At 44.0% G+C, this 22,517-nt stretch overlaps 1 protein-coding gene across 1 annotated transcript in view; it reads left to right on the top strand.

The window, feature by feature from the left end:
• RIOK1 (RIO kinase 1) overlaps window positions 1-22,310 on the top strand; it is a 55,428-nt gene extending 33,118 nt beyond the window's left edge. The window contains exons 8-17 of the mRNA XM_044293477.1: window positions 4,587-4,667; window positions 5,910-5,996; window positions 7,655-7,792; window positions 8,568-8,671; window positions 9,454-9,560; window positions 11,873-11,938; window positions 13,058-13,177; window positions 13,731-13,784; window positions 14,764-14,904; window positions 21,936-22,310. Of these exons, the coding sequence (XP_044149412.1) occupies window positions 4,587-4,667; window positions 5,910-5,996; window positions 7,655-7,792; window positions 8,568-8,671; window positions 9,454-9,560; window positions 11,873-11,938; window positions 13,058-13,177; window positions 13,731-13,784; window positions 14,764-14,904; window positions 21,936-22,046 (1,009 nt within the window). The 3' untranslated portion in view covers window positions 22,047-22,310. The remainder of the gene's footprint in view (window positions 1-4,586; window positions 4,668-5,909; window positions 5,997-7,654; window positions 7,793-8,567; window positions 8,672-9,453; window positions 9,561-11,872; window positions 11,939-13,057; window positions 13,178-13,730; window positions 13,785-14,763; window positions 14,905-21,935) is intronic.
• The last annotated feature ends 207 nt before the right edge of the window (window positions 22,311-22,517 follow it).

The following is a 22,517-nucleotide window of genomic DNA, read 5'->3' on the forward strand; positions in this document are numbered from 1 at the left end:
TATCTGGCGGCCCAAAGTCAGCACTTTAAAGGATGGCCAGAATTGGGGGCCACAGATATGACTAGTCATATTCTTAGGTGTCACCTGAAAGGACTGGATTTAATTTTGCTATTGGAGGGGTTAGATGTGAGATCAGACATTCCCATACGGTGTACAATGTATTCAGTTTGGCAAAAGATCAAACCTCTGAGAGGGGTTACCGGGATCACGGAATATGCCCCAACTATGCTGCAATCCAGTCTTGAGTCTTGACTGAATTTGTTTCTCTGACAGGGTTTGACGAATGGAAGGAGAGGGGTGACAAAAATGGGACATCTCCTAGAGGTCGGAGTGTTTAGATCAGTGATGGCTAACCTTGGCACTCCAGCTGTGGTGAAACTACGACTCCCAGCATGCTCCATTTATTTCTACAGAGTTCTGAGAGCAGCCAAGCAAGGGGGGCATCTTGGGAGTTGTAGTTTTACCACAGCTGGAGTGCCAAGGTTAGCCATCACTGGTTTAGATCCTTCACTAGCTTTCAGGAAGTTTATGGCATTCCTAGAGGTTATTTTTATCAATACCTGCAAATGCCGCATGCTTACAACACTCATCAGGAACGGTACTGTGGTGTCACAGCGGGATACAGCGTTACACCTTATAGTTTCAGGAGGGGAGAGGAGAGGGATGATGTCCCTGGTATACCAGTTATTGCTTGACAAATACCTAGAGTTTCATCCATTAACCAGGATGCACAAATGGGAACAAGATGTGGGTGTAATTTCGAAGAATCAATGGTCTGTTATACTAGAATCGGTACCTCTATCCTCTTTCTAGTACCTTGAGAGACCTAAATCAGTACCTCAAATACAAAAAGTTCAGAATGGAATCCATACAGTCTGCAATAAAACATATTTTCAAGAACTGTGTAATGGCTACCATAGACATAACGGATGCCTCCTGTCACATCCCAATTCTTGTCGATTTTCAAAAATACCTGAGTGGCTGTGTCTATGGAAGGACGGGTTCACCATTTACAATAAAGAGCACTTCCATTTGGAATATCCCAGGCCCCAAGGCTTTTTACAAAACTAATGGCAGAGGTATTGCCCACATAAGGGAAAAGGACTTTCTTGTTATTCCTTACTTGGACGATCTTTTGGTGGTGGCAGAATCGGTAGACCTTCTAACCTATTGTCTTCTAGAAGTGGTAAACATTCGAGTTAATCTCGGATGGCAAATAAACTGGGAAAAGTCTAACTTGACCCCCACCCCCCAAGAATGTGATTCTAGGGCTAATCCTAGATTCTGTAAATCTGTAGCGCATCCTCCCTCAGCAGAAGATAACCCGGGTTAAGAAAAGACGTGCAAGTTCGATCCTTTGAGGCCATCAGGCAAGGGATGGCGGTACTAGGCAGAATGACCTCCACAATACCAGCTGTAGGGTGGTCCCTGTTTCGTTCCAGGACACGTCAGAGGCAGATCCTAAAAGAATGGCAGGGATCGTTGTCCCTGCTGGATGCCCCTATTCCTCTCACCCCTCCGGTGATACAGTCCTTAACCTGGTGGCTAGAGCCCTCAAATCTGACTCAGGGCTTCCCATGGGTTCTACAGGAACAAGTAACTATAACCACAGATGCCAGTCTGACCGGGTGGGGGGGGGGGGGGGGCATTTTGTCAGTGGGGGGTTCTGCAGGGGGTGTGGAGTCCAACAGAAAGCCAGGATTCCTAAAATGTGAGGGAATTTAGAGCGGTTCTGCTAGCCTTAAGAGCTTTCCTACCCAAATTACAGGGAATAGGAGTAAAAATATTCTCAGACAACGCTACAGTGAGTGGTATCCTACCTAAACAGACAAGGAGGGACAAGATCAGAACATCTTATGTCCTTAACCACAGAAATGTTCTCACTAATCATTCCTTATATTCTTTTTATCAAGGCAGCGCATCTAAAAGGAACAGAAAACAAGGTGGCAGATTACCTAAGCAGAAACCATTTGATTTAGGGAGAATGGTGTTTGAATCAAGAGGTCTTCAATCAGATAGTTCAGGTCTTTTCGCAACCAGTCAAAACAAAAAAATGCAGTCTCTTTTCCCTAAATACAAAAGACTTTCCGTTAGAGATAGACGCCTTCTCCCTTCCTTGGCCGGATCAGCTTCTGTATGCCTTTCCTCCTCTAAGACTTCTTCCGAGTGTATTGCAGAAGCTGAGGTAGGAACAGCTGAGGCTTGTTCTCATTGCGCCTTTCTGGCCGAGAAAAACCTGGTTCACCTGGCTGAGAAAACTGTCACTGTCAGATCCATGGATTCTTCCAGACAGGCAGGATCTGTTATTCCAGGGGCCTGTCTTTCATCTAGAGGTAAAGAACCTTCATCTGGCAGCCTGGTATTTTAAAGGGGAAATCTAAGGCTACTTTCACACTTGCATTCGGGGTTCCGCTTGTGAGTTCCGTTTGAAGGCTCTCACAAGCGGCCCCGAACGCATCCGTCCAGCCCTAATGCATTCTGAGTGGATGCGGATCCGCTCAGAATGCCTCAGTCTGGCACCGTTTGTCCTCCGCTCCGCTCAGCAGGCGGACACCCGAACACTGCTTGCAGCGTTCGGTTGTCCGCCTGGCCATGCAGAGCCAAACTGATCCGTCCAGACTTACAATATAAGTCAATGGGGATGGATCCCATTGAAGTTGACATAATATGGCTCAATTTCAAACGGATCCGTCCCCCATTGACTTTCAATGTAAAGTCTGGACGGATCCGTCTGACTAACTTTCAGACTTAGAATTTTTTCTGAAATATAATGCAGACAGATCCGTTCTGAACGGATCCCATCGTCTGCATTATAGGAGCGGATCCGTCTGTGCAGACACCAGACGGATCCGCTCCGAACGCAAGTGTGAAAGTAGCCTTAGAGCGTAGGGGTCTATCCAAAGAGGTTATTCCACTATTCACCTTAGAGTCTGGAAGACTTTCTTAACGTTAACTAGGGCCCCTGTTGATCCTTTGAGTCCTCCTCCTATGCCTAAGGTTCTGGATTTCCTTCAAGAAGGTCTTAATGAAAACCTTAGACTTTTCAACCTCTCCTCCCTATACTAACATCCTGGAGGACAGAGTGCTCATTAAACCGGACCCATCTTTTTTGCCCACAGTGGTCTCTTTTTTTTCATAGGTCCCAAGATATTGTTCTCCCATCTTTGTGTCAATCCCCATGAATGAGAAGAAAGGGAGGCTCCATTGTCTAGACGTTAAAAGATGCATGTCTGTCTCATTATCTGAATGTCAGAGGAAATCCTCTAGACTGTTTGTGCAGTTTGGGGGAAAAAATAGGGGTAATAAGGTTTCATCTAGAACCCTAGCCAGATGGATAGTAGGGGCTATTATTTTGGCCTATTCCTCAGCAGGCAAAACTCCCCCCTTGGGTTTCGGTGCTCACTCAACCAGATCAATTTCTACTTCATGGGCAGAAAGGGCCAATGCATCTTTAGAGCAAATTTGTAGGGCAACTACATGGATGTCTCCATGTACTTTTTTTCGTCACTGCAAGTTAGATTTTGACTCTAATGATCGTCTATCCTTCGGGAGGAAAGTGTTACAAGCGGTAGTCCCTCCCTACGCTAGCTTATATTCTAGTCGTCTTTCAAGGGTCCTGTCATGGGCGTAGGGGAAATTCAGGATTACTTACCAGTAATCGTTTTTTACATGAGCCCATGACGGTACCCAGGATTTATTCCCGCCGTATGTTTTTAGTTTCATATGCTTAAAAAAATATATATGGAAAAACGATTACCGGTAATTAATCCTGAATTTTGCACCAGTTTTGTTGTTTACATGTTAAATTGTATTAACCCTTAGGATACTGGAGTTTTTTTTTTTTTTTTTTTTTTTCCTTGTTGCGTTTTTCTTTTTCTTTTCTGTCTTCCCAGAGCCATAACTTTTTTATTTCTTAAAAAGGTTGTAAAAAAGTTCTAATCCGTTTTTACTTTCTCATTATGGGTTATTGAGTGTGGATTAATGGGGAAAACGTCCTTTTTTAATCCATTCCTAATGGGGGAAAAAAATGACGAATTCAGGCAAGTCTTCAGTTTTTTTGGCTGGAGATAAAACCGTAGCATGCTGCAGTTTTATCTTTTGCCTGATCAGTCAAAAAGACTGAACTGAAGACATCCTGAACGGATTGCTCTCAATTCAGAATGCATGGGGATAAAACTGATCAGTTATTTTCCGGCATTGAGCCCTTTTGACGGAACTCAGTGTCGGAAAAGAAAACCGCAAGTGTGAAAGTACCCATAGAATATAAAAAAAAACTATTTCCATCTTGACTGCATATTTACAGGATATGCCTTCAATATCTGATATAGGCCCCACTTCAGGCACTGTCACCTACAAGGAGAACATTGGTCTGCCATACTTTTGCTGATTCCTGGTGCCACATTCACCATACACTTCAATAAAGATGTTGACCACCCACTGCATGTATTCCAAACAAATTACCAGTTCCATCCTCCCAAAGTAGAAAACCAGAGCCTACTGGCTTAATATATGTTATGTATTGTTTAGTATGTGTAGTTTTTCAATAATGAATATTTTATCTTTTTCTCCTTACTTTTACTCTTAAGGTTTCGTCATGGCTATTGCAAAGGGAACCCTCGAAAAATGGTGAAGACATGGGCTGAAAAAGAAATGCGTAATTTAATACGGTAAATCATATTGAATTTTCACTTTTTGTTATAGGAGACCTATCTGGTAATAATGTACATTTTTATATTGATGTATGCACCTCTTATCAAAATGAGGAGTCATTTGCTTCCATATTGGCAACAAAAAGAAATCCATATTTTTCTCTGAACTAGGACAGAATGAAAGAACATATTTAACTATTAACACAAAATGGCCTCCAGTAAAAGCTCATCCCTGATCTGAGGTTGCTGAAAGAATTTTACAGAAATAGCAGTAGAGCAGATTAATACATAAGCGGAAGCATTGCCACAAAGATCTGTATATTTGGTCTGTAAAAAATGGTTAAAAAAGTGGTAAAATGACAAACACCATAGTGGAAACCTGATGTGCCGCACTGTAGTCAAGGGGCTACATTAGCACCATTGGTGATCATTATGTAATCTGTTTTTTGGCTTGCATTTTGTATTTCTGTTCCTATGACTGAAGACAATACCTGACGCAGAGAGCGAAGCCTAATCTACAGTCTGCTTCCCATTAAACATAAAATGAGGAAAGAAGGCATGTAAGGGTAATAACTGTAAGGAAAGGAAAGCATCATGCATGAAATACTTTCTAGGAAAGTTGCCGAATACTCTGTCTTTCTTTGTGTGTTGGGGGTGTCCCGGCTCCCCCCCCCCCCCCCCCAGCAGCTGGAGATCCTGGCAATGAAGCCTCATGCGTGTTGGATTTCAGCATGCCTGAACCTTTGTTCTTATGGGGGACAATCTTATTCATCTCTCCCCATTAAAAACACATACATGTTCTGTGACCAGGACAATTGTCCTTAATACATGCGCAAAAATGAATGCACCCATAATACACGTGTGAAGATTGGCTTAGAGGGGCAATGGACCAAGTCTTCGAAGGCATGCACCTATACAAATCATTTTGATATATTCCTGTTCTGCTCTTCTCCTTCAGTTATTATTGGCGTCTGTTATGCAGCTATGGCATGCAGCTTCACAACCAGGGTATGTGATATCAGATATGTGCTCGGTCACGACACGGGATGTCATGTAACTAAGCATATCCTATGTCATATGACCCTGTTAGGGACTAAATGCTGGGAGTATCATGTAATCTTGCCAGGTTTAGTTCTGTTCAGTTAGTCCATGCTGGCGAGCCTGTGGCATTATGTACATAATTATATGTTGCAGCCATTGTAAAACATTAAATGCGTTATTACCATTACTTTCAGTTGCTCTCTTGCTTGATTCTTAAAGGTTGACCACTGCCGGGATCCCCTGCCCAGAGCCAGTGATGCTGAGAAGTCACGTTCTTGTTATGGGATTTATTGGTAAAAATGATATGTAAGTAGTGAGATATATATATATATATATATATATATATATATATATATATATATATATATATATATATATATATATATATATATATATATATTTTTTTTTTTATTTGGAGTTAGAATCTGTAAATAGTTTACTGAACATCTGAGTGAGAATCTTGTGTTGTTGACTTTTGGTATCTTCAGTTTACTGGTTCAGAGATAATAAACTCTGCCGTCAAGTGTTCTTCTCGGCACGAAATTAGAACGCTTTAAGGGAAAGAGTTGAAAAATGACTTCAGATGCTGTAAGAGATTTCATATTACCATTTGGGGCAGATATTTCTTAATTGTATTAGAATTATGGATACCAGACCCAATGTTTAATATGCATCTATCTTCATTGACAAAAAAAAAGACTAACGCACCTCAATAGAAATGTTCAGCATATAGTTATGTCTCAGGCAGATATGTAAAAGATTACAAGTGTGGTCGTCTGATTAGACACTGGGACTTGCCACAAGAGAACGTAAAAGTGATTCTCCCACTGCCCTATGAAGAGACTCTTAGAGGCTGCTTTTGAGCAGTGTACCTTTTAATGAGAGATCATTGACTGCTAGACATGCCTCTACGACACACTTGACAGACTTTGAAAGGGGGTGCATCATTGGACTGAGAGAAGCAAGATGGTCGTTTTGACGAACTGCCCGCTATCTGTGCGATTCTGACCTAGATGTTAGGTTTTGTGAGCAATGGTTACATGATGGAACGCACATATAGTGAACAGACTATGGACGGCACAGATGTGCTGTCATGGCACCTATTACATGTCCTGCCATTGACAGCCAGGCACCATTGCTCTCATTTGCATTGGTTTTGTGAACAAGAAACCCAGACTGCTGCAGACTGGAGCCATATTATCTTTAGTGATGAATTTAGGTTCTGTTTGGGTTCTGATGATGGTCGGGTTCAAGTATGGAGGCCTAATGGTGGGTGCTTCAATCCTGCCTTTGCTATGGGAGAGGTAGACTGCCCAAACTGCAGGTGTGATGATCTGGGGAGCCATCGCATACAACAGTTGGTCACCCTTGGTAGAGATACAAGGGACACTAACAGCTCAGTGATATGTGCAGGACATGCTGTAACCACATATGTTGCCCCTCATGGCAGGGCATCCAACGAGCATTTTTTCATTCGGATGATGTTTGCCTACACACAGCAAGGGTTTCCCAGGAATATTTCCACCAGATTGCAACACTTCCTTGACCTGCCCAGTAACCAGATTTATCGCCAGTCGAGCTTTTATAGGACGCCAGGTTTGGCAGCCTACAAATGAGCAGGATCTACAGGCCCAGCAGTGAGATCTGAGGGCAAATGTGCCGCAGGATACCATATGGAACTTGTATGCCTCCATGCTTGTATCTAGACTAGAGGTGGCCCAACAGGGTCCTAGAGCCTCCTAACTGTGTGCCATATATCCGTTCTGTGGCCCTGCCAAATAGAACATGTCCCATTGTTGTCCATTTTGCAGACAGGGATAGGACATTTCTATAGATGTGGAAAAAAATGACAGCATGCACACAGCCGGGAGCCTTATACCGTATGGCTCTAGTTGTGTAAAGTAATGTACACTTACATACAGTATTTTACTGTTCTCATCATGATTTCTGCATTTCTTTTCAAGACCTGCTCCATTGTTGAAGAATGTCCAGTTGTCAGAATCTAAGTCTCGGGAGATTTATTTGGACATTATTCATTACATGAGAAGAATGTACCAGGATGCCAGACTCGTACATGCAGATCTTAGTGAATTTAACATCCTGTAAGTAAACCTCCTTGCTGTGCGAGTGTTTCAAAAATGTCTCGCAGATATCCAATCCATAGCATAATCCAGATAATACTTAGATCTGCATATGAATATACCCCAGTAATGGTGAGCTACAAGGTGCAAATACACTAAGTGCTAATTAGGAGGCTGGAAGATTTCTCTGCAGCTTAGCAAAGCCTCAAGGGCACAAAGTGCCATTTTCCTGAATAGTATAGAGGCCCAACTCTAAAGTAAATGTTTCCTGGACATAGGCTCCCTTTTAATATTTATATTGCTTACATTCTGTCATTTAAAGTGGGTATCCAATTCAAGCAAACTGTTTTACATGGGGAACAAACAGAACACTTACATGGAGACTAGGGGTGGGCGATATTGGCGATGATATGTGCCACGATATGGATTTTGTGTATATTGCCTATGTCTCCGCCCGGCGATATGACCACTGGCCAGGGCCGGCGTGCACACAGTGTTAGCCCGCTTTGCTGAATCTGTATGTGACGTGCAGGACACAATGATGATGTCATCACGTGATACAGTGAATACCGAGAGGTCCAAGCAACTAGCAGTAGAACATTGGTGGCTGCTAGGGCAGCCCTGCGCTTCACCTTCAGGATTTCTTATAACCAGTGTAACTCCTATCTTTGGTGTGTTGCCGTGCCTTACATCTCATAGTATAGGTTTCACCATCTTCTCTGTTCGTTATGCTTGTTGTAGTAGGAAACAAGAGCTTTAGATGTTTTCTGACATGTCCTATGATATTGCTTTTCAGTTACCATAATGGACAGACGTATATCATTGACGTGTCTCAGTCCGTGGAACACGATCATCCGCATGCCTTGGAATTTCTAAGAAAGGACTGTGCCAATGTGAATGGTGAGTTTTTTACGTTTGTGACCTGAAAGGGAATGTGTCATCAGAAAGTGACCTATTGTATAAATTCCTGCAGTTTTCCCACTGGCCACTAAGCTCATTTTATTTATTGAACAGGCCCAGGCATTCATAAAAAGCCAATCAGTATTGATCTGAAACCATAATGGCAGCTATTCCGCATGTAGTAGTAGGGTAATTTTTCCATGCTGCTGGGTAAAAATTACAAAAAAGTGAAAAATGGGAATGGAAAAAATAGGTTCAACAATTTTGGCTATTACATTTGGCTGTTTAAAGGGGTTGGACCACAAGCAACATTTTTCACCTAGTCACATGATTGCTGGGAGACCGACTGCTGTTAACCCCACTGATCAGGAGTACGTTGTCCCCTGTGTGTGAATGGAACAATGGTGCGCGTGTGTGATCGCTGCTCCATTCACCACCTATGAGAATGCTGAGAACAGCAATGGCTTATCTCTGGCTTTAGCATAGAAGTGAATGGAGCAGCGATCACACATGGGCACCAGGGAATCAGGGACCACTGATCTTATGATCGGAGGAGGTCCCGGCAATCTGACCTCTAACATAAACATTTATCCTGTGAATAGGTGATAAATGTTCATAGACCAACCTCTTCAATCAACTGTGACACTTGCATTAGCTACAATCGGAGGTGTTCTCACTTCTTTGATTACCTCACATTTTAGCACTCTTAATAAGTAATACAAGCAAAGATCTTCTGTGAAATTAGTGGAATTAACCATGCAGTACTTTGTGTTCACCGGCAGATTTCTTTGTGAAGTACGGAGTCGCAGTAATGACTGTACGAGAACTTTTTGAATTTGTTACGGACCCGTCGATTAATCAGGATAACATGGATGCTTATTTAGAGAAGGTAATCTAAATATCCTTGTGCATATCGTTGTAAAGACCCTGTATTTTTGGGACCAGTGAAAGGTTAATTTTGGCTCTGAATTCTGGCCACTTACAGAGTATAATTTTTTTTTTTAATTTGGGGGTGTGGACTGCACCAGTGTATGAATGCATTGCAATGGCATATATTAAACTATAATACTCACAAAGCAACATGTTCAGTTGTGCAACAGAAGAGGACCTGCTGCATAATTCAGATAAGCAGACTCTGATATAATGGTAGATGATGAGGAGATTTAGACGTAGGGTTAATTATTATAGAAACATTCCCACAAAAAATATGAATGGTCTGTTCGAAGGGTACGCGTAAATAATAGTGCAGGTAATCTTCTTACTGGTGGCAGTTTTTGAGTTATCCACTTACTACTGATCCTCAGCTGTGTCATGTGGCCGACACTCTGACTCTAACAGTGTCTTATTTGTGGACAGGAAGTCACTTTCTCTATTCATTAATATGATGCTCGCATTGTGGCTTCCATAGGAATGGACAGAGAAACTGACTTGCTGTCCTCACATAAGATGTTGTCAGTTGGAGCAGCAGATTCCAGCTTAAGGGTCCATTCCCACGTCTGTGTGTGTTTTGTGGATCCGCAAACCACGGACACCAGCAATGTGCGTTCCGCCGGCACTAATAGAATATGCCTATTCTTGTCTACAATTGCGGACAAGAATAGGACATGTTCTATTTTTTTCGGGATCGGCAGTGCGGGCCCGCATTTCAGGATCCGGACCGCACATCGTGCAGCCCCATTAAAATGAATAGGTCCACAATTCCGTTCTGCAAAATGCGCAACAGAATTGCGGACGTGTGAATGGACCCTAAGGCTACTTTCACACTAGTGGGTGAACAGCCTGCTGGATCCATGCTGCTGCTAGTGCACGTGTGCCGCTGGAGGTCCGCTCCGGCCCCATTGACTATAATGGGGGCGGGCCGGAGTTCCGGCAGCAGCACGGCAAACATGTTGAGAAGCATCCGTAATAAAACTACAACATGTCGTAATTTTATTCCTGCCGCCTCTCGGCATGTTTGTCTCTCCGGCCCGCCCCAATTATAGTCAATGGGGCCAGATCAGACCTCCGGCCTCACACGTGCACTAGTTGCCACACTGATCCGGCAGGCTGTTCACCTGCCGGAGAAAGCTGCCGCTGGTGTGAAAGTAGCCTTATACATCTGATAGGTCTGCTTTAATAAGAATGGAGACATTTGGATCATTTGGTGGCTTGGGTTCTGAACTAAAGTTATTATACAAATAGTGTATAATGAGTCTTCAATAAAGACCGGAAACTGTAAAGGTGTATCTGTAGATGGCTAGTCCTGCCCTCAGATGAGACGTGGACATAACTCCAGTCCAATCAATGCTTTCTGATCCAAACAGTCCAGACTACAAACTGATACACTGTAGCAAAATGGCATCTGGCACTGTGAAGACCGACTAAAATTCATTTCAGCCCCAGCATGCAAACAGCACTCACAGCAAAGTCCTATCTGGAAAATGATAGCGATGTGAAATGTGTGCCTCTACATTTGTACATTCATTGTTTTTCATTTATATAGTAATTATATATATATATTTTTTTTTTACATAAAACCAAATGAAAACAGAAAAAAATGCAGTGCTTAACAGTAAGGCCCCTTTCACACAGGCGAGAAATCCTGACCCGTTCACTTCAATGGGGCTGTGCAGATGAGCGGTGATTTTTCACGCATCACTTGTGTGTTGCGTGAAAATCGCAGCATATTCTATATTCTGCGTTTTTCACACAAAGCATTCCCCATATAAATGAATGGGGCTGTGTGAAAATCGGAAGCATCTGCAAGCAAGTGGATGCAATGCGATTTTTCACGCATGGTTGCTAGGAGATGTTAGTAAATTGATAAGTCAATTTACTGTATTATTTTCCCTTATAACACGGTTATAAAGGAAAATAATAATATTCTTAATACAGAATGCTTAGTAAAATGTTGCTTGAGGGGTTAAACAATAAAAACAATTAACTCGCCTCATCCACTTGATCACGCAGCCGGCATAGTCGTCTTTCTTCTTCTTTGAGGACCTGCAAAAGGACCTTTGATGAGGTAATCGTAATCCTTCTATCTTCATTCAGCAGGACCTGCGCTGACATCTAAATAACCAAATAACTTGTGTCCCCAGACACCCCCTTTAACTCAGATTTGACCTTGTACCTGCTGTGTTTTATCAGAATTCTAAAAAGTAAGGAGAGAATGGCAAAATATTATTATTGTTTTCTCCATATAATGTTATAATTTTACAGGCAATGGAAATAGCTTCTCAAAGAACAGAGGAAGAAAGATCAAATCAAGATAAAGTTGATGAAGAGGTTAGTCATTTTTAATTTTCTTCCTAGTTTTTATCTGATCTTCATAGAGGTTTATTTATTTATTTTTCCTTCTATAACGAGCTTTGTCTTTCTGCCTGTTATTGTGCAGAATGAAAGGAGGTGCCCCATTACAAACACTTATCCTCTGTCCTATTTATGAAGTATACATGTCTGATCCGTGGGGGTCCGACCGCTGGAACCCCCCCTCTTCTCTGTTCTTTAGAACGGGGGCTCTGTGTCCCCCCCCCCCCCCTCCCCCCATTTGAATGGAGTAGGGGTAACACATGCATGCTGTCGCTCCATTCAGCTCTGCGGAACTGCTAGAGATAGCCGAGCATTTGTACTCTGCAAATAAGTGTTTGTGTAATAGCGGCTGCTGTGCGCCGGGCGCTGTGTTCACTGGTGACCTGCTGCCAGGATTTCCTTTCAGCCCTGGCCACAGCATGCTTGCTGCTTGTTTCATGCAGCTTTGCGTTAAGGGCCGGCGGGCGTCACTTCCTGCACATATATAAGTGGCTCAGTCCCCTTCCCAGATGCCTCAGTGTCAAGGTCCTTGTGTCCTGCGGGGGTTCCTGATATCAGTTTGTGTTCCTGACTCGTGCTTGTGTTCCTGGACTCTGCTGCCTGTTTGACCCCTGCCTGCTTGCCTTGACTCTCCTGTTGCCGACCCGGATTGCCTGTCTGACTTCGCCTCTGCCTCATCCTTTGGTCCTGCACTGTTGCTTCTGGTGACGATGCCTGTACCTCTGGTGCCTTTCTCAGGTACCTCCTGGTCCGCCTGGGCCAGCTGCCTCGTGTGCCTACCCTCCTCAAGAGGTAGCGACCTGGTGTTCCCCTCGGGAAAGTCTATCTCCCATCATTAGGGGTACTGTGAAAATTGAGGGGTTCAATTAGACAACGCCCTTAGAGGAGGTAGGACACGTGGCATAGTGGGTTCACCTGCTGGTTAGTGCAGTTTGTAATGAGACAACCCCCTTTCAGCACTCTGTATGAAAATTACTCCTCTTTCAACAGAGAGATGAGTGGATGCCATGATATCCCAGTGCAGCCTAAAATCTCAAGAATTTCTCAAGCAGCAGTATTTGTTAATCTGTCATACATGTTTTGGTACTATTTTAGGTATTTAAAAAAGCGTACATTCCCCGAACTCTAAATGAAGTGAAGAACTACGAGAGGGACGTTAACTTAATGCAGAAGCTGAAAGAAGAAGACATGTCCCTCAACACACAACAAGATAACGTGAGTTAATGTTTCAGTGTTGCATATAATTTATGTATGACCTTTCCTGACGGCAACAAAATTCTGCAGGTTTAGGTCTCTGTTACGCACTGTTCAGATTGTCATGAGTGTGAAACATAAAGGGGTATTCCTGTTGTTACAAGTTATCCCCTATCCTCAGAGGCTGCTTAATTCTATTCTATGGGAGTTCCGGATATAGCAAACTAGAGCGCTCAGCTATCTCCGAACTCCCATAGAAATGAATGGAGTGACCGCACGCACGTGTGACCAGCCGCTATGTTCTTTTCAGGGGGCTGCAGGAGGTACTAGGCCCCTGTTCTCGTGATCTGTGGGAGTCCTAGCGGTAGGACCTCCACCGATCTGATAGTTATCCCTTATACTGTGGATAGGGGATAACTTGTAACAACCGGAATTCCCCTTTAAAACTTGGTCATAACAAGGGTGACGAGCGCTCTATAAAGCACATACTTTATAGTAATGTACACTTTCTCTGGGTAAAACAATAACTTCAAGAATTTTAGGGTGGTAAAAATCTTACATTTTTTTTTTTTAGATTCTCTATCAGACTGTGACGGGCTTGAAGAAAGATTTATCAGGTGCTGAGACAGTAAGTTATATCACTTTTGATTCTTACTTCTTTCAAGTGAGACCTTCTATCCAATTTTAATAGTGATACCAAGTCAATATACTGTATATTGTACTGTAAATTCTGAGGATATTGATTATCATAGTTTTTAATGAACAAATAAAAGCACAAAGCCACAGTCCCCTAAGATGAGCCCTAATAATGGTATTACTTTATAGTAAGGGAGTACATGATTTCCTATAATACATACCTCATCTGTGCCACAGCATGTCTCCACCACATTCCTCCTGGGCTGGCCTCATCCTAGTAGGAGGAGCTCCAACTGATCTTATCCATCCCTGAGCAGTGCCTGTGGCACCTCTGGAAATGTACAAATATTTTTTCTATATTGTCTTGAAAAGTTCCAGACATGTATTACAAGGTGATACACATATTGATCTTTTGGTTGCTGTATGTATGTTGCTCCAAACAAGGTGAGCTCTTTTGTTACTGTCAGTAGATGTGGCCATGCATTTATGATAGCTGTAGGTTGAACGCTCATTTGACCGACAGTTATTACTCCTGATTGTTCCCCCATAAACATGCGATGGAATAGCGGAATAAACTGCAGCTCATCTCCCTTCAGAACAAAGCAATGGGTATGGTGAAATCCAACAAGCCTGACCCTTCTTTTCCCCAGTATTTACCATGACGGGCTTTATGCTATACACATAAGATGTTTGCCCAGTCCCACTGAAATTGCCAGGCTTGTCTAATGTGTATGGCCACATTAAGGTTCAATAAACACTTATTTAGTGGATGTATTTTCACCTATAAAAATGTTGATGGGTGGGATGGTGAAACACTGTATGAGGGTTCCTTGCTCTTGTGACTTCTTTTTTAGGAACCGAGAAAGTCTGTTCATGCAGTAATGCTTGAGAAGAAGGTTCTAGGGACAGCCTCTCATTAATAGTAAATATTCGGCAGTAGTTTTCATAGTCTTCTTATCTTGTTTGTCCAGGTACCAGCTTTACTTCACAGAAGTGACGATGAGGAGCATGATGGATCAGGCTGTGATACTGACAGTGATGAGGAGTCAGGGTCAGACTCGGAAGATGTTCACCCCAAAGATCAAACTCCTGCCTCCGAATTAGATAAGAAGGTCAGTGGGCCACCTTTTTTTTTTTTTTCTTCACTCTACTGCTGTATTAGGGTGCATTCACACGACCGTATAAATGGATTTGCATCAGTTCCGCAAAAGTGCGGACCCATTCACCATGTGCTGTCTGCATCCGTTCCGTTCCACGGCCCCGCAAAAAAATATGGAGCATGTCCTATTAGCGGACAAGAATAGGCATTCTCTATATAGCGCCGGCCGTGTGCAGTTCACAAAATGCTTAACGCACACGGCCGGTATCTGTGTTTTGCGGATCTGCAATTTGTGGACCGCAAAACACTTACGGTTGTGTGAATGCAGTAAACCATATTATGTGCTGGATGGAGGAGTACAAAGCCAGAACAGATAGTGACACATCCGTTTTTTCGAATCATTTTTTTTTTCTGATTGTAGATTTTTTTTATTCTGAACATGATTATGGGGGTGGCCGTCTTGCTTGAGGTGTTCTTAACAGCCTTTAGAGAGATGCTTTACAGTAGCCACCATGGGTCATAAACAAAATGGACAGGCGCTGACCTCACTGACTTCTATGGGAAAGTATTCTAGGCATGCTCTGACATCTGCTTAGGTCAGGAGGAAGTAGATGAGCTGTGCACTTACTGTGAATGGTGGATCTAGAGATATATATGGTAACTGCAGTAAAGCAATCTGTACAGACCAAGAACTGACGCCTATTATTAGGCTTAGTGGTCAGTACAATAATTGAAGGATTTGATGTATTTATTTTATTAACTAGTGACATGGAAAATTAAACATAAAATCCCAAAAAATCTTTCAAGATATGTTAAAGGGGTTGTTTCACTTCAGCAAACGGCATTTATCATGTAGAGAAAGTTAATACAAGGCACTTACTAATGTATGGTATTATCCATATTGCTTCCTTTGCTGGCTGGATTCATTTTTCCATCACATTATACACTGCTCAATTCATCAGCGGTGGCCATAGTTGCACACTATAGGAAAAAGCGCCAACCTATGTGCACCCCCACGGTCTTGGCCACCAGAGACACTGGTACCTTTTACTAAAGTGTGCAGGCACGGGCCCCTACTACTGGACTGCAGAGTGGTCGTAACCCGTGGAGCCATGTGTAATGCAAAGGAAAAATGAATGAAGCCAGCAAAGGGGACAATGTGACCAATCGCAGTACATTAGTAAGTGCCTTTATAGTAACTTTGTCTATATGATAAATGGCATTTGCTGACATGAGACAATCCCTTTAAATGTCATTTAAAAAAAAGTTAATTTTCTGATGACACCCCCTTTCTGTTGTTATCCTCCTTTATTTTATATCTATCTTGCAAATTGCTGAGCGTGGACATAGCTGTTTCACTGACCGCTGCCCTGCCCTGTCCAAGAATTTGAGTTTTCCTAAAATATAAAATCTGGCTCAAACAACTGAATGCTACCGAGTGACAAAAGGTGGCCGTAAAGAGGGAGACGTTAACCTTAGGTGGTCTTTTATGTGAAGAATGCTTACTAGTCTTCTCTTGGCACCTTGCCTCCAGCTTGCTGAGTAGATCCTTTGTCTAGGACTTATTTTCATCCTGTATACTTTTGTGAAGCGATGCATCTCATGCTGTGTCCTTTTATTGCAAGCCTGGAGTTCTTGAGTGTTTAGGGATATGTCCTGGGATATTTAGGATTTTATGGATATTGCTCACTGTTGTGTATTTGAGGATAGAATAGCTGCACAGCACGGGTCCTGATGTTGTATTCATTCTGTCCACACCCCATCTGACTTGCAAATGACCATGTGCAAAGTTAAAGGCGTTGTCTTACTTCAGCAAGTGGCATTTATCATGTAGAGAAAGCGAATACAAGGCACTTACTAATGTATTGTGATTTTCCATGTTGCCTCCTTTGCTGGCTGGATTCATTTTTCCATCACATACACTGCTCATTGCCATGGTTACGACCACCCTGCAATCCATCAGTCCTATAGTGTGCAAACACGGCCACCACTGATGGATTGTGTGGTGGTCATAACCATGGAAACCAGCAGTGTATAATGTGATGGAAAAATGAATCCAGCCAGCAAAGGAAGCAACATGGATAATAACAATACAGTAGTAAGTGCCTTGTATTAGCTTTCTCTACATGATAAATGCCATTTGCTGAAGTGAGACAGCCCCTTTAATAAGGATTATGCTCCCATTTGGGATGCAGCCACTGAAGTTTTCAACTTTTAACTTTCAGCCAAATTAGACAGTCCTTGGTATAACAGGAATAGGGCACCTTAAAGGGAACCTGTCACCATGAGAACAGTATCCAATCTACAGACATTTTGTTAGAGGAAGGGGAACGGAGCAGACTGATTTTATAGTTTTGTGAGAAAAACGTCCATAGAACTTGTAAATTACTGATTGAAATTCATGCTCTTTCTCTGCTTAGGAGTCCAGTGGGTGGTCTCACTCAATGCCTGGCAACTTTATCTATATGAGCTTGCATATAGGTTAGCTGTCTGTCACTAAGTAGGACCGCCCACTGGACCCCTAAGCATTGGACTAGTAGGGATGTCAATCAAGACATTAAAAGTATCTGTTCCCAGTTTGTGGAGGTTAATCCCCATGTGGTTAGTGGCATCTGGTACACATGCCCTGAGGTTTTGGTTCAGTGCCTGGAATTCTTGGACAAGTGCCACCTTCATCTTTGTCTGCAGTCACAGTAAGGGTACGGGCACACATTTAGTTTTTTTTAATGCATTTTTTAAAGCAAATATCAGGTGTGGATTATAAAAGGAGAGAAACCTTTAAAGGCAGATACGACTTCTCCACTTTATTTTAATCCACTCCTGGTTTTAGCTTTAAAAACTTCCTGAAAATACCGAATGCGTGGCAGCACCCGCAGGGTCCCTTTACATAGGTAGGTAAACCGCCCGTAACAAACGCCAGTATCGGCTCTGCCTGCTGGTTTTGGTAGGTGAGAAAGGACAATAGATTATGAATGTAGAGCCAGAGATGCTAACAATTATTAGAAATAGTGCTACAGTAGGGAGACGGGTGGAAGACGGCTTGTAATTTCACACTACAGGTAGTGCGCCTGCAGGAGTGATGCGGGTTTATCCACATCGACCTAAAGAGAGAAAGCCGTATCACTGAAGCTGTTGACTGACAGAATTCCTTAAGGTTTATTCACATGGGGTGGATACGCTGCAGGTTTTCTGTCCAGACATTGTGGGTGGATAACCTGCATCATATCCGAGATGAGATGGATGAGATTATAACGTAAATCAGCAGCAGAATTAACTTGCACTACAGATTTCTAATGTGGCATGTGAATTTAGGTAATGGATTTTCACCATGGATTTCAGTCTTTGCAATCATACGCAAGGTGAAATCTGCAGGAAATTTGCATACAAGACCTCTTTGTTTGCTAGTTTTGGTCCAATTTAGGGTCCTTGAAGAGGTTCTCTCATGAAGACATACCATTTTTGAAGAAGTTTTCCTAGAGTACAATGAGGCATGTATTTTTTGTGGCTCCTTTTTGTACTACTGGGAGGGAACCGCCTGTTCACAGCTGCCATATGGGAAGATGTCTTTAGTGTGGTGCCGTGACCCTGAGGGGGTCCCTACTAAAGGGCCCTTCACACAGGCTGACAGTTGAACAGATCATCACTAACCAGCGTTACTAGTAATGCTAGTTAGCGATGATCTGGCACTGTAAATGCACCGCCAATTATCCAATGAAAGAGCAGAATAATCGTTTATTGCAGGGCTACTCAACTGGCGGACCGCGGTCCGAATCCGGACAGTGGTTGCCAGCTGTCCGGACCCCTGCATGCACCCGGGTGCCAGCTCTCAGGGGGTGCCACAGTCCAGAAGCAATGAGCGCTTCCATCAATACAGATGGAAGCACTCAGAGCTGCGGTCCTGTCACTTACCACTCTGCTCCCCGTGCTCCTCCCCTCCTTCAGGCCAGCGGCTCTCTGAATGGTGAAGCAGGAAGACTTCTTCCTGCTTCCTCATTCAGCCTGCAAGCACAGATCTGGCGGCCGGCGTGTGTGGGCGGAGCCTGCAGTCCGGAAATCTTCATAAGCCCCGCCCACACCTTGCTGCAGAGTGATCTGTGTCTGCAGGGGAGAGAGGACTGTGAGCTTTAGGAACGGGACAAGGTGAGTAGGTACTGTGTTTTTTTTTGTTTTTTTAACAGAGGGGGCAATGTGCACTGTGAATGTGGAGGGGGCGCAATGTGCACTGTGAATGTGGAGGGGGCGCAATGGGCACTGTGAATGTGGAGGGGGCGCAATGCTGAATGGGGGGCAATGGCACTGTGAATGTGGAGGGGGCGCAATGGGCACTGTGAATGTGGAGGGGGCGCAATGGGCACTGTGAATGTGGAGGGGGCGCAATGGGCACTGTGAATGTGGAGGGGGCGCAATGGGCACTGTGAATGTGGAGGGGGCGCAATGGGCACTGTGAATGTGGAGGGGGCGCAATGGGCACTGTGAATGTGGAGGGGGCGCAATGGGCACTGTGAATGTGGAGGGGGCGCAATGGGCACTGTGAATGTGGAGGGGGCGCAATGGGCACTGTGAATGTGGAGGGGGCGCAATGGGCACTGTGAATGTGGAGGGGGCGCAATGGGCACTGTGAATGTGGAGGGGGCGCAATGGGCACTGTGAATGTGGAGGGGGCGCAATGGGCACTGTGAATGTGGAGGGGGCGCAATGGGCACTGTGAATGTGGAGGGGGCGCAATGGGCACTGTGAATGTGGAGGGGGCGCAATGGGCACTGTGAATGTGGAGGGGGCGCAATGGGCACTGTGAATGTGGAGGGGGCGCAATGGGCACTGTGAATGTGGAGGGGGCGCAATGGGCACTGTGAATGTGGAGGGGGCGCAATGGGCACTGTGAATGTGGAGGGGGCGCAATGGGCACTGTGAATGTGGAGGGGGCGCACTGGGCACTGTGAATGTGGAGGGGGCGCACTGGGCACTGTGAATGTGGAGGGGGGGCACTGGGCACTGTGAATGTGGAGGGGGGGCACTGGGCACTGTGAATGTGGAGGGGGGGCACTGGGCACTGTGAATGTGGAGGGGGGGCACTGGGCACTGAATGTGGAGGGGGGGCACTGGGCACTGAATGTGGAGGGGGGGCACTGGGCACTGAATGTGGAGGGGGCGCACTGGGCACTGTGAATGTGGAGGGGGGGCACTGTGAATGTGGAGGGGGGGCACTGGGCATTACTACTATTAAGGGGCATTATTACTGTGAAGGAGGCACAATGGGAATTATTACTATGAAGGGGGCACAAAGAGGGCATTACTACTGTGAAGGGGCACAGAGAGGGCATTACTACTCTGTGGGGAGGAACTAAGGAGGCATCGCAAAGTGTCAGAGGCACTAAGGAGCATCGTAATGTGTGGGGGCACCAAGGGATCACCCTGCTGTGAAGGTGCACTTAGAGGTATCACACTCTGTGGAGCACTAAAGAGATATCATACTGTCTAAGGGGCATTCAAGGGGCATAATTATTGTTAGGGGGCACTAAAAGGACATTCTTACTGTTTGGTCGGCAGAAAGAAGATTAGGTGGGCTTGGAGGTGTGGATTATTGTAAAGAAAAATTATAATAATGCAGCGCTACACGCCAATGGTGTTTTTCCTCCTTGTATTTTTTTTTGTTTTGCCGCTCGGACGTTCATCCTACGGCAGACTCTGCTATGTGGACCTTTACAAAAACTACTTGAGTACCCCTGGTTTATTGGGTAATTGTATTTTTTGTGCAGCACAAAAGATCATTGTTTCCCAGTGGCAGATTGTGCTGCCGGGAAACATCGAGACAGTAGGGGGAAGACAGCGATGGCATTAGTGATCGCTCCTCCCCATACTGTGGAGGAGATCGCTGCGTGTAAATGCATCGGTCTCCTCCGTTAGTTATGAGCAGATTGTCGTCCTGTGTAAAAGAACCGTAAAGCAGTCATGTTTCTGTCTTGACTTTTCTATTATATCTCTCGGGGGAGGGAATGGATGGGGTTTGAGGTTTGTAAGCCGCATATGTCTATTGATATGACTGTTCAGGATCTATGACACACTTGCGCTGTATCCTTATCCTTGGACCTTTTTTGATAACTTCTATACTGTATGCTTTATGAAAAACTCAAAAAATGATGATAAAAATATATATACATATATATCTATCTATCGATGGCCCATCCTCAGTATAGGTGATCTTCCAATCAGCTGAACAGGCCGCAGCACTTCCTAGACCAGTGGACAATCGCGATCAACGGTCAATGGCCTAGGTGCAGCCATAGTCACATTTGAGTGAATAAGCGTGGGTTACAGTGCCAATCACAGCCACTATACAATGTACGGCGCTGTGCTTGATAAGCTGTGAAGAGAAACTAGCGCTCACTGGGGTGCAGGAGTCAGATCCCCACCAATCAGATATTGATCTATTCTGAAGATAGGTCATTGATATTCTACTCCCGGAAAATCCCTTTAACTGAAAGCAGGCTCATCGCTATGGGGTCTGGCAATTATCTGTTAACATCAGGCAAAGGTGCGCCTGGCCTACATTTACCCTGCAGTGCCCATTCCATGCCCGCCATTTATATGAATGGAGGCAACGAGGGAGCAGTTTATACCCTAAGATATGTCATGATTTGTGCAAGAATTAGAGGAGGGCGGGGGAGCGCAGAATATACTTACTTCCTGGCGCTGGCTCTTCACTCCTCCTTCTCTCGGCCTGCAATGTTTCACTGTGCTCCTTTTGATGTAAACCTCTGTTTTGACATCGTTGAGCCAATCACCGGCTGCGGTGGAGACAGGATCCCCTTGCATCATGTGACCATTTGTCATGACGCAAGCAGATCCGGACCCCCTTCCCATTCTTGCACAACCCCTTTAAGTATGATAATCCTTTTTTTTTTAGTAATTTCTGTTTATTCCACTGACTTTAGATTTGATCCCACGTATGATGCTATGCCAAGTCTTTTATTTCTTCGGCAAACACAGTTCCCTGTAAATTTAAATGTGTCAGCACAGTTTATGCCTTTTACCCTTTCCCAATAGGAAAGAAAAAGGATAGTCAAAGAAGCCCAAAGAGAGAAGAGAAAGAACAAGATCCCAAAACACGTGAAGAAGAAGAAAGAGAAGGCTGCAAAAACAAAGAAGGGCAAATAGACCTTTGCTGATGTACAGCAAGGGTGCACTGACTGTGTGATACATCCATCTTACAGATGAGCTGGCAGCGATACACTGTGTGTACAGGCACGCAATACTTAAAAATCAGCGGGTGGAAAAAAATCTGGACAATCTGCATATTGGTTTCTCACAGCATGAATTAAGGGAAAAAAGTCTAAGTTTTATAACTTTTAAATATGCTGTATATATAATGGAAATAAAAAGATTTAATAAAAATGCTGTGTATATATAAATGTGAACACATACATTGGTATAACTTATGTGTTTTCTTTTAAATCTTCCATATTTTTCGGACTATAAGAAGCACTTTTTGTCCCCAAAAGTGAGGGGAAATTCTCAGTGTGTTTTATAGTGTGAATGCTAATGACAATCATTCAGCATCGGCATGCAGGAGGTGCAGAGAGCAGTGAGGGAAGCTCTGCGTGGCTGCACTCTCCCTCCCTGGTCTTC

The sequence above is a fragment of the Bufo gargarizans genome, chromosome 5, assembly GCF_014858855.1.
Source record: "Bufo gargarizans isolate SCDJY-AF-19 chromosome 5, ASM1485885v1, whole genome shotgun sequence".
Classification (NCBI taxonomy): domain Eukaryota; kingdom Metazoa; phylum Chordata; class Amphibia; order Anura; family Bufonidae; genus Bufo; species Bufo gargarizans.